The following is a 12,090-nucleotide window of genomic DNA, read 5'->3' on the forward strand; positions in this document are numbered from 1 at the left end:
GAGCTTCTCTCATGACTCCATTTGTAAACCAATGGTCCGAGTTTGGAGACTGTAACTGATGTCTAGTGTTAAAAGTGTTAGTGTAAATGGAAATGAATTTAATTAAAGTCCTTGTCCTATAGGGGGCAGCACTGCCACAGTCAGAATGTTTAAATGTTTATAATTTTGTTCACTGTACAATGTAATTAAACACTGAAAAACAAATAAAACAGATAAATAAAAAGTAAACAGAATAAACAGAATGAATAGTAGCTGAGTTTTATAAATGTTGTAAAATTGGCTCTAGATAAAGGAGACTGTCAAATGACAGAAATCTAAGAAACTGTAAGTATACAGACAAACTAAGGAAGTTGTTGTGCGTGTGATTGTGGGTGTGTTTGTGGGAGTGTGTAAGTGTGTGTAAGTGTGTGTGTGTGTGTGTAAGTGTGTGTGTGTGTGTAAGTGTGTGTAAGTGTGTGTAAGAGGAAGATCAGCAGTTTTGTGTTCACACTAATTCTGAGAACTGGACATTCGGAACACATTTAGGTAAGTATCAAAATTTTTTATTCTTACATCAAAAGGCAGAAAAGATGATAAACAGATGAATAAAAAGTAAGAGAAGAACAACAAAGACATGAAAGGATCAAATCTGAATCAGGAAATATGACTGAACAAGTGTGTAGTGTTCTAAAGTATTGTGTGGTGGTGATGCAGTCAGGTGTGTGATGTACTGAACATTGTGTGTGTGTGTGTGTGTGTGTGCGTGTGCGTGTGTGTGTGTGTGTGTGTGTGTGTGTGTGTGTGTGTGTGTGTGATTCAGTCTGAGGTGGGACACTTTCAGCTATGACAATGATGACAAAGTAGTAAATATCCAACATGTGTATATTAAAACAGTGCTGTGTCTCAAGTGTTGAAGTTTATAGTAACTAAACAAACTGTACACACAACACACACACACTGTATACACACACTGTACACACACTGTACACACACAATACACACACAATACACACACACTGTACTATACAGACACTGCAATATATGCACTCTGTATACACACTATATACACACACTATTGTACACACAATATACTCACTGTTTACACTCATTGTATACACACACTGTAATATACTCACACAATATAAACACACTATATACACACATTGTATTACAAACACACTGTATACACACACAATATACACACACTATACACTCTGTATTATGCACACAATATACACACACTATATACACACACAATATACACACTGTATTCACACAATATATACACACGATATACAGACACTTTGCTTTTTGTTTTGTGTGGTGGTTTTGGCGCCACCATCACAGGCTCCCCCTTTGCTCGGAGCCCCTGCCCAGCAGTGGGTGGGGCCAAAGGGTGTAATTATTGAAAAGGCCACCCATGTTCCTGTGCTGGGCCCCGGCTCAGTGTTTGACCTGCAACAAAAAATATTGAAGAGAAAGAAACCATCTAGTTACCCATGGCACTCCCAGGGCATCCCTCCTATGAAACAGGTGATCGTTCCATGTGGAGGAATGAATTATCGTATCGTCCAGGTAGGGAGCTGTGAAGCGCTGGTGGAGGCATCTCACTATGTCCATGAGCCTCTGGAAGGTGGCTGGCACCCCTTGCAGGAAGAACGGGAGAACTTGGTACTGGCAGTGCCCACTAGGGGTGCTGAAGGCCGTCTTAGGCCAGGCCTCGATAGCCAACAAGACTTGCCAATAGCCCTTTGTGAGAAATGAACCGAGCAATTCTGAGTCTCTCCACAAAGTCTTCCACCCGTGGAAGCTTGGTAGCTGTCAAGGTCTGATACCTGGTTGAAGTCTTTGCAGAGACGGAGCATTCCACCCGGCTTTGGGACGAGCACAATAGGGCTCTACCCCGGGCTGATGGATCACTCAGTGATGCCATCCTGAAGCATTTTGGCCACTTCCTCCTCTATGGCATGACCACGAGTCTCTGTGAACCAATATGGCTGCTGTCTTACCACCGTCCCTGGAGGGGTTTGATCTCGTGTTGTACAATGTGCACCCGGCCTGGGTGGTTTGAGAACATGTTGGAGAAATGGTTGATGAGCTCGTTTAAATCCTGGTGCTGGCTCGGTGCGAGATGTTTCACCTGCAACAGCCGACACAGATCCACCTGTGTATCCACCGGTGTATCCTGCCTCGATGCCCGATGATGCCTGAGATAGGCACAGGCTCCCCGTGACCCGAGAAGTTCGAATAAGTGGTAGTGAATGGGTTAAGAGTGAGTGGGTGTACATTGGTCGGTGAGGATGTATTTGGGGATTCCCACTCGGCTGAAGAGCTTGAGGAGCTCCCAGGCAACATTCTGGAAGGTGGCTTTTCGAAGTGGGACCACCTCGGGGTAACGGGTGGCATAATCTACCAGGACGAGGATGTATTAATGTACATTCATATACACACATTGTAATAAACAAACACTGTATATACACACTGTAATGTACACACACTGTAATATACACACACTGTAATAAACACACACTGTAATGTACACACACTGTAATACACACACACTGTAATGTACACACACTGTAAAATACACACACTGTAATGTACACACATTGTAATAAACAAACACTGAATATAGACATTGTAATATACACACATTGTATACACACACTGTAATATACACACACTGTAATTTACACACACTGTAATGTACACACTGTAATTTACACACACTGTAATATACACACACTGTAATACACACACACTGTAATATAAACACACTGTAATATACATACACTGTAATACACACACTGTAATATACACACACTGTAATATACACATGTACTAACCGTGTTATTTTGATTACATGATCTGTACTTTAGTGTCTGAGATTATTTCTCATTATATTTGTCTCTTCTCCAGATGAATCTTTCATGAACAGAGAAATGAAATCAGTGAAGAAGCTCATCATCATTTACTCTCTATTTCAAGGTTTGTGTAGAATCTAATCTAATTTGTGAGATCATGTAAATATGGCTAGATAATCAGTGTGTTACTGTAGTAATGACTTAATGCTGTGTGTTATTGTGTGTGTGTGTGTGTGTGTGTGTGTGTGTGTGTGTGTGTGTGTGTGTGTGTGTGTTATTGTGTGTTATTGTGTGTGTGTGTGTGTGTGTGTGTGTGTGTGTGTGTGTGTTATTGTGTGTGTGTGTGTTATTGTTTGTGTGTGTGTGTGTGTGTGTGTGTGTTATTGTGTGTGTGTGTGTTATTGTGTGTGTGTGTGTGTGTGTTATTGTGTGTTTGCAGCTGTTTTGTGTAGAGAATTCTCCATCAGTCTACCAGAGAGTGTAGAAGCTCTGAGAGGACTCTGTGTTCTCATACCCTGCAGTTTTCAGATTACAGAACAATATGACGTAGACCTCCAGGGAGATCCTACAGGAATCTGGTCAAAAGATGGAACTAATGCTGTCAGTAACAACGTCTTTAACTCTAAAGTAACTACAGAGAACAAGATTGAAGGTGAAATTATAGGAGATCTCCTCATGAAGAACTGCACCACCATCTTCTACAACATCAGTGAGAGTGACAGAGGAACATATTACTTTAGATTAGAGGCGTTGGGACGTCTAAAAAACACTTATAAAACCGCAGTATCAGTAAGAGTTCGAGGTGAGTACTGCAGCAGTGTGTGTGTGTGTGTGTGTGTGTGTATGTGTGTGGGGGGGGGTGTGAGTGTGTGCTTGTGTGAGTGTGTGTGAGTGTGTGTGGGGCGAGTGTGAGTGTGTGTGGGGCGAGTGTGTGTGTGTGTGTGTGTGGGGCGAGTGTGTGTGTGTGTGTGTGAGTGTGTGTGTGTGTGCGTGTGTGTGTGTGTGTGAGTGTGTGTGGGGGGAGTGTGTGTGTGTGTGTGTGTGTGTGTGTGTGTGTATGAGAGAGAGAGTGTATGTGTGAGTGTGTGTGTGAGTGTGTGGGGCGAGTCTGTGTGTGTGTGTGTTTGAGTGTGTGTGTGTGGGGGAGTGTGTGTGTGTGTGAGTGTATTAGAGAGAGAGAGAGAGAGAGAGAGAGAGAGAGAGAGAGAGTGTGTGTGTGTGTGTGTGTGTGTGTGTGTGTGTGTGTGTGTGTGTGTGTGTAAGGGGAATGTGTGTGTGTGTGTGTGTGTATGTATGTGTGTGTGTGGGGGGGGAGTGTGTGTGTGTGAGTGTGTGTGTGAGTGTATTAGAGAGAGAGAGAGAGAGTGTGTGTGTGTGTGTGTGTGTGTGTGTGTGTGTGTGTGTGTGTGTGTGTGTGGGTGTGTGTGTGTGCGTGTGTGTGTGTGTGTGTGTGTGTGTGTGTGTGTAAGGGGAATGTGTGTGTGTGTGTGTGTGTGTGTGTGTGTGTGTGTGTGTGTAAGGGGAATGTGTGTGTGTGTGTGTTTGTGTGTGTGAGTGTGTGTGTGCGTGTGTGTGTGTAAGGGGAATGTGTGTGTGTGTGTGTGTGTGTGTGTGTACACTGTAATTACACTAATGATGCACTGGAACACATTTCAAACTCATCTCTAATGTGATAGTGTGTGTTTATCTCAGCATCTCCAATCAGACCCTCAATAACACTGTATAAGGAGGATCAGGGGGAGGTGGAGGACCACAATGAGGTGGTGGAGGGAACTTCACTGAGTCTCATTTGCACTGCTCGATCTCCATGTCCCTTCAAACCCCCTATTATTACATGGAGCTTCCTGCCTGAGGAGAGAAGACAGGAGCAGAACCACAACACCAGCTTCAGCTCCTCAAAGCTGAACTTCAACGTTACTCACCTGCATCATGGACTCGATTTCACATGCACTGCCACCTACAAGCTCCAGAACCATAACAAATCAGTACAGAGCTCTCATACTCTACATGTTCTGTGTAAGGGTTTAATCTTAATCAAGTCACATTCAGTAGACCTTTAATGATTTATGGAGTCTCCTAAATCCTGTTCCTCCTCTTTCAGATGGTCCTAGAAACACATCAGTATCAGTGTCTCCATCTGATTCAGTACTTTTGGGCAGTTCAGTGTCTCTGAGTTGTAGCAGTGATGCAAACCCAGCAGTGCTGAACTACACCTGGTACAGAGAGAACGGAGAGCAGATAGGAACCGGAGACCATCTCACCATCAACACGACTGATTCTACACACAGTGGTTTATATTACTGTAGAGCTCAAAACCAGCACGGAGATCACAACACCTCTGTGTTCCTGGATGTTCAGTGTGAGTATTTATGTGTCTTAAGATTAAAATTTTAATTGCAACTTGAGCTCCAAAGTCAGTTAAAATATCAGAGTTCCAAGACTTTTCCTTAAAGACCACAGTTGAAAATGAAGAAAAAGAAGAAGGCACAAAATTATTGCTGAAAAAAAAAGTATTTAAATGCCAACACAGTCAAGAAACTCCAAAAGATTTGATACCAGGAACTTTATTGAAAAAAGATAAGAATGATGACAAAGCCAACTCCTTCTGCTGATGACTAGTGCTGATAAGATACTAGTCTCTCATGTGAGGGCTTGTTAATATAAAACAAATACAGCTGTCATTGAAATCCAAGTGATGTAAATTAGATTAGATTAGATTAGATTAGATAAGATTAGATTTAACTTTATTGTCATTACACATGTACCTGTACAAGGCAACGAAATGCAGTTTATTGTCTAACCAGAGTGCAATAGTAGAAAGTGCAGGATATACAGTTTGTACAAGATTTATGGATGAGAGGAGTCCTTAAGCAGGATGAGAGGAATCCTTAAGCAGGATGAGAGGAGTCCTTAAGCAGGATGAGAGGAGTCCTTAAGCAGGATGAGAGGAATCCTTAAGCAGGATGAGAGGAGTCCTTAAGCAGGATGAGAGGAGTCCTTAAGCAGGATGAGAGGAGTCCTTAAGAATTCTGCGTGCTCAACGCAGACAGCGTTTCTTCTGGATGTCCTCCATGGCAGGAAGTGGAATCCCTGTGATGCGCTGAGCGGTTTTCACCAAATTTGGGGAGCACCACCTTTAAGTTTGAGTGATTAAAATCACCTGCAACAATAAACGCAGCTTCTGGATGAACAGTCTGTTGTTTACTGATGGCCGCATATTCTTTCATAGCAAGCTTAGCATCAGCATCTGGGGGAATGTAAGCTGCAGTTATAATGGTGGAAGTGAACTCCCGCGGTAGATAAAACGGTCTGCATTTAACCATGAGAAACTCCAGGTGATATAGGTGACAGGAGGCAAGGTAGTTTATGGAACTAAGGAATGAAAGTGACAAAGTGGTGAAGAGCATGTGTGCTTGAGTGGTGACTGGAAGCAACTGGAGAACAGAGGAGCAGCTGAACAGAATTGTTAGATCTTTACAACACCAGGACGTGATAAGCAAGAAGGGGTAGACATCATCAGATAGGGTGAGACTAGGTTTCAATGGGAATGTAGGATGGAGGTGAACTTCTCAGGAGAAATTTATACTGCAATTGTCATGATTGGGAATTAGAGTGTTTGTAGACTCCAACTGGTTCCTAATTCTAATTATATATAAAGTCTTATGGTTCAGCTGTCGGGTTATTTTTTATTAAGACTCTGCTATCTGAATTTTGCTGAGTCCTCCTTCATTATTTAATTAATTATTATTTATTGTTTTAACATTTTAATTTTTTTTATTCTTATTTACTATAATATAATAATAATATCTCTCTCTCTCTCTCTCTCTCTCTCTCTCTCTCTCTCTCTCTCTCTCAGATGCTCCTCGGGTCTCTCCATCCTCCAGCTGTAACAGCACTCAGGATTTGATCATGTGTTCTTGTGAAGTTCATGGAAACCCATCTCCTACACTGCAGTGGAGTCTCTCTGGTCAAACTGTTCACCTCTCTGAGGCCACACAGATCAGAGAGGAACCTGTGGGTGACTCGGGTTTAAAAAGCTTTATCTCCATCCAAAAATCAGTTAAGAACGTACACACTCTGCAGTGTGTTGGCTCCAATAGGCAGGGCGTTGCATCACAACTCTTCTTGTTCTTTATTAACAAAGCTCCATGCTCTGCTGGAGGTTAGTAATGTTTTACTCCATTACCGTGTCAAAATCTTAGTACTGGATTCTCATTATTAAAAAAATGAAAGTTGGTATAAGAATAAAACAGACTAAATTTGGTTAAATTTACTTTTGTCCTGCATTGTCTTTTGTCCTGCACTGTCTTTTGTCCTGCAATGTCTTTTGTCCTACACCCTAACCCTAACATTACTGATTTTAAACCTGACTGCCTCTGCCATGAGGTTAAGCTTAAATGCACACACAGATACACACTCATACTCCCTCACATATCGGTGATAATTTGATAAACAACTGTAATGATAATTCTGCATATATATATATATATATATATATATATATGTATGTATAAAATGTGCGTGTGTGTGCGCGCGTGCGTGTGTGTGTGTGTGTGTGTGTGTGTGTGTGTGTGTGTGTGTGTGTGTACAAAACAGCGTACATTACACAAGACAGAAATGTACATGTTTTGTTGTGTTAAAGTTTTTATTACATAATTCAGGGAGCTCTAAAATGCAGCAATGAGGCTTAAATTCTGTTTAAAAAGATTCAGAAAACAGCTGCAAGAAGTTTTCTCTTAGTGCGCTTCAGTCTCATGAGGGAAAGAGGAAATCAGACCCAAGATTTATGCTTATTCTGTGGAAAATGTAACTTCTTCTTTACAACACGTTGTGTTCTGATAAACATTCAGAAGATAACTGAAGGTTTCACCACAAGCTACTTTCCCATTAACACACTTTAGTTCAGTGGAGTTGCTCAAATTAAATACACTAATATTTCACTGTTAATGTTTTCATTACGTTTTCACCACAATGCTGTTAAATCCTGGACTCTGATTGGTTGGAAGGTGTTGATTAATTCTCTCTAACAGCATCTCTGACTGTAGTGCAGATTTATATTAATGCACTCGCTCTGATACTTTATTGTTCCTATAGCAACCGCTCAGTCACTGGGCTAATACGTGTTAGCTAGAACGTTACCAGAGAAAGTTATTAATTTAATTATTAAAAATCTTTATTATAAAAGCTATGTAATGTAGCCTGTATTTACTGTAATATTTACTGTATTAAGCATTTTAATATATCATTTTCTTTCTTTCTTTCTCTCTTTCTTTCTTTCTTTCTTTCTTTCTTTCTTTAATTTTTTACGATATTTAACTGTACAATATGACATTTGTCCAGACAATATTATGAGCTAATAAAATGCACAGAGATTGTAGAATTTACTAGCAGTTTAATTTACATTTTTAATTCTGAGTTAATTCTCACTGAATTCCATTCTCTGTGTTTAATTATTTTGTGTTCAGTTGTAGATGTTTCCTCTGTGCTGATTGGTGCTGCTGTTGGAGCTTCAGTAATGATGATACTGTGTGGTATATTCCTGTGGTTAAGGTGTGTTCACTGTAAAAAGATTTATTTTAAGCATATTAACAAGTAATGTACAAAAACACTAAATGTAAGTCTACATTTTTAAATATGTTTAATATAACATTATAAATCTAAATGTTTATTTATTCGATCATTTATTCAGGAAATCGACTCCTTCTGGACGAGGAGAAGCAGCAGGACTCAACAAGGTTAGCTGAAAGAAGAAATATCCGTCTCTTTAAATAAAAGTTTGAACTATTGAATATTAATTCCTTTTGATCTCCACAGGTGGATCATCAGGAGGAAGATGAAGAGTCAGTGTATATGAACAAAACCATGTTATCAGAGTCACTTCATTACTCCACTGTGGTGTTTCCAAACGGAGCAGGAAGTGAAATCAGAGGACTTTCTGCTCTTACTACTGACTACGCCACCATCAGCCACAGCTCGGAACAACACACTGAGGGAGGAGCTACAGGACCAGTCATTAAGGAAGTCCAGGAAGAAAATCAGACAAAGTCAAACAGTAAAGAGGAGGAGGAGGACGAGGAGGAGGAGGAAACTTATGGAAACCTCACACGGGCAGACAACGATGGAGCAAATTAATTTTGATTTAGGTGAAGTGAACAATGATGTCAATAATGATGTTAATAATGAAATAAAACAAACACAGATAGGAGAAAGAGATTTAGGACACTTTTCAGAAGCTGGTGGTTTTTAAACACCTCATAAATGTGAATAAAAAATAAAAAAATAATTAAAATTAATTTAGTATTTAAAATCCTGTGCAGATGTACAAGCTGCAGAGAGCTAAATGTTCACTCATTGCCTTCCTGTTGTATTCATTAGCTTTGCTTAAAAAAGAGATATAAAAAAATTTAGATAAACTATAAGTGTAAGAGTGATATATTTATATAACTGTAGTTAATAATAATAATAATAATAATAATAATAATAATAATAATAACTAGATTTGTAAAGTTCGTTGTGACAAAATTTAATGTTGGCTTGGAGTAAAGTATTCCCAAAGGCCGATATGCTAGGGTGCCAATACCTTTGAAGAAGAATACCGAAAACACACACATACACAAACACTCACACATACACAAACACTCACACATACACACACACACACACGGTATGAGTTCATACCCGAACACCTGTGACACAATTCATCTTATTGTGCTGAGTGTTTCGATATATCACGTCAATGTTGTGGATCTTTTTTGATTTTGCATATACTGGAGGCTGTGGGAAAACTGAAAGGCCAGTCGGTCCACCAATTTAAACCTATGTCCAGAGTATCACCCTAAAGAAGCTGGCTGAGTTTGAGTTAGATAGCTAGAAAGCTTGCTGAGTTATAAACCTCTAAACATTATAATGGGTGTCTATGGCAAAAAAGACTACTTTGAGACCCGGTTCTGTGAGTACCAGAACTCTTATCACTTAGAAAAGGAACAGCAACAAACTTCAGACCAGGGTCTACGCCATAACCGATCTTGGTGCATGTGACTCAAAAGCCCTAGGAGGAGTTTCTCTGGATACATTTTTGTCTCAGAAGAATCAGCAAAACAGAATTTGTATTTAACAGACGGTGTGAGGACAGATGACCTGAGCACTCAGCTGTATCAGTGGGACTTAAATCCATCTGTATACAGCAGTGATCACATCAGTGTCCATGTTGGAGTAGTGCCGGTGTCTCAGTCATCTTACATGAAACCGTGTCTCTCCCCATTAAACACACGCTTTTATCACATAAAGCTCTAAAGTTCTAATGAAAGGCAGACAGACAGACAGATATAACAGAGACAGAAAGACAGAACTGATTAAATTCCCATTTGTTTAATGATCTAATGTTGAATAAATATAAGAAGTTCTTTCTACACGTTCAAAGGATGAGAGAATGAGAGTTTATATGTATTTTAATACAAATGGGGCATTATGTGATCAGCTGAGGGGAGATTTGTGTAGCCTCCATCATCCTGTATGTCTCAGAGGAGGTGATGAGCTGGAGACTCTGTGTGCTGTGGTCCGTGTTAGTGTTTCGTGTCATGTATGTGTTTAGTGTTTAACACATTGTTTAGACTTTGTGTATGTGCTATGATTGTATTTACTCTGTTAAAAAACCTCCTGCTTGCTTTGTGGAATTTAAATGGATGAAAGTTAAACATGCTTTTATTGTAGAACATCCCTCAGATGGACTGATGTAGTAATGCACACAAGACATGTCCAGTTGCAGCACAGAGTTATTTCCAATACAAAGTTTTTTTCTCTTTGTTATCGTTAAATGGATGAAAGTTAAACATGCTTTTATTGTAGAACATCCCTCAGATGGACTGATCTAGTAATGCACACAAGACATGTCCAGTTGCAGCACAGAGTTATTTCCAATACAAAGTTTTTTTCTCTTTGTTATCGTCCCTTTGGGTATAACATGGATATTATGGTACTCTGGATAAGGATTATTGTGTATTATTGCACTACATCATTAAATCTATTTGTGTATGTTCTCCAGGTGAACTTTCCTGAACCCAGAGATAGAATCAGCATTGTTTGTTTTCTGTTTTTTGTTTGTTTCAGTAATTAATGTGTGACCTAATAATAAATGTGTTAAACTGAATCAGTTTGGTGTCATTCTGTAATGCAGTCGCAGCTCTTACTGGTTCTTAGTCTCGAGACATGTCATTACTAGCTGAAATCGATCCTCTGCCTGCTCACGCCACCATATACTGGTGACTGCATGAATAACCAACTAAATCAACCAAAATCAACCAAAATGTTCATCAAAAATATTTATTTATTATTTTTTTAGTTTTCACGTTATGGTTAATTATGTTACCAAATATAACACAACTTAAATAATTAAACTTAAATAAGCCCAATAAATGTAAATTATACATTTATTAAAATCCTCATTAATGTATTTCAATAATGAAGATTTGTTTAAGTGTAATATCACTCCTAAAACCAGTTTATCTCATCAACAGCATAGAATAATTTATTGTCATTGTACAATGAAATAAAGGCTCACATTTAAAAGGAGCACACATTCTAATTCTAATTAAAGTTTATTTCTTTAGCACTTTTAACAATAGACATTATCTCATTAACAATAGACATTATCTCATTAACAATAGACATTATCTCATTAACAATAGACATTATCTCAAAGCAGCTTTACAGAACATAAACATAAAACAAAAGGTTAATCTGAAGATTACTGTAATACAAAAATTCAAGAATAATATTAGTTATATTTAAATGTTTGTATTTATCTCTAATGATAAACACACATTTACACACACGTACAATGTAAACAGACGATATTAAAAGCGTGAAAAGATAAATGAAGGTGTAAACAAATTTTGGTGGAAACAGATGTTATAAAACAAACCTTTAAGGAGTCTGGAGGTCTGTTTTGAGGGATTGATAGCGTCTTCTGGAGAGCAACAGAGTCCTTTATCATCTCCTCAGCCCATTTTTGATGACCACTTCCACATGTTCCTCTACTTGTAATATCATGATATATAATAAATAATATAATAAATAGTGTAATAATTACATTCACATGAAATATGTACTAAGTAGATAATATTTTATTGTATTTTGTCACCTTCAAAAACACCTGAAATAGTTAACACTCGAAACCTAAAAGAATCGGTGAACGGGAAGTCGAGTGGTTCGGTCCATCACTCTTCAGTCCCTATTTTCTGCATTAAAT

At 38.9% G+C, this 12,090-nt stretch overlaps 2 protein-coding genes and 2 pseudogenes across 5 annotated transcripts in view; 2 read left to right on the forward strand and 2 right to left on the reverse strand.

Moving 5' to 3' along the window:
• The window catches only part of LOC113650187 (B-cell receptor CD22-like), a 1,781,460-nt gene that overhangs the window by 1,507,609 nt on the left and 261,761 nt on the right, over positions 1-12,090 (reverse strand). The window lies entirely within an intron of this gene.
• LOC113663456 overlaps positions 1-12,090 on the reverse strand; it is a 644,552-nt pseudogene that overhangs the window by 534,700 nt on the left and 97,762 nt on the right.
• LOC113650183 overlaps positions 1-12,090 on the forward strand; it is a 410,150-nt pseudogene that overhangs the window by 57,999 nt on the left and 340,061 nt on the right.
• LOC125139590 (sialic acid-binding Ig-like lectin 12) lies at positions 373-4,656 on the forward strand. Its single transcript, XM_047803996.1, has 4 exons — positions 373-525; positions 2,899-2,967; positions 3,283-3,645; positions 4,520-4,656. Exons 2-4 carry the CDS (start codon positions 2,910-2,912, stop codon positions 4,567-4,569), a joined length of 471 nt encoding a protein of 156 aa, XP_047659952.1. The 5' UTR covers positions 373-525; positions 2,899-2,909; the 3' UTR covers positions 4,570-4,656.

This window comes from Tachysurus fulvidraco, chromosome 19, assembly GCF_022655615.1.
Source record: "Tachysurus fulvidraco isolate hzauxx_2018 chromosome 19, HZAU_PFXX_2.0, whole genome shotgun sequence".
Lineage (NCBI taxonomy): Eukaryota > Metazoa > Chordata > Actinopteri > Siluriformes > Bagridae > Tachysurus > Tachysurus fulvidraco.

Bases quoted from the DNA above. Each gene is read 5' to 3' on its own strand.
- LOC125139590 (XM_047803996.1), top strand. From the start codon at position 2,910: ATGAACAGAGAAATGAAATCAGTGAAGAAGCTCATCATCATTTACTCT. The intron at 2,968-3,282 runs GTTTGTGTAGAA...GTGTGTTTGCAG, and splicing joins CATTTACTCTCTATTTCAAG to CTGTTTTGTGTAGAGAATTC. The intron at 3,646-4,519 runs GTGAGTACTGCA...CTAATGTGATAG, and splicing joins AGTATCAGTAAGAGTTCGAG to TGTGTGTTTATCTCAGCATC.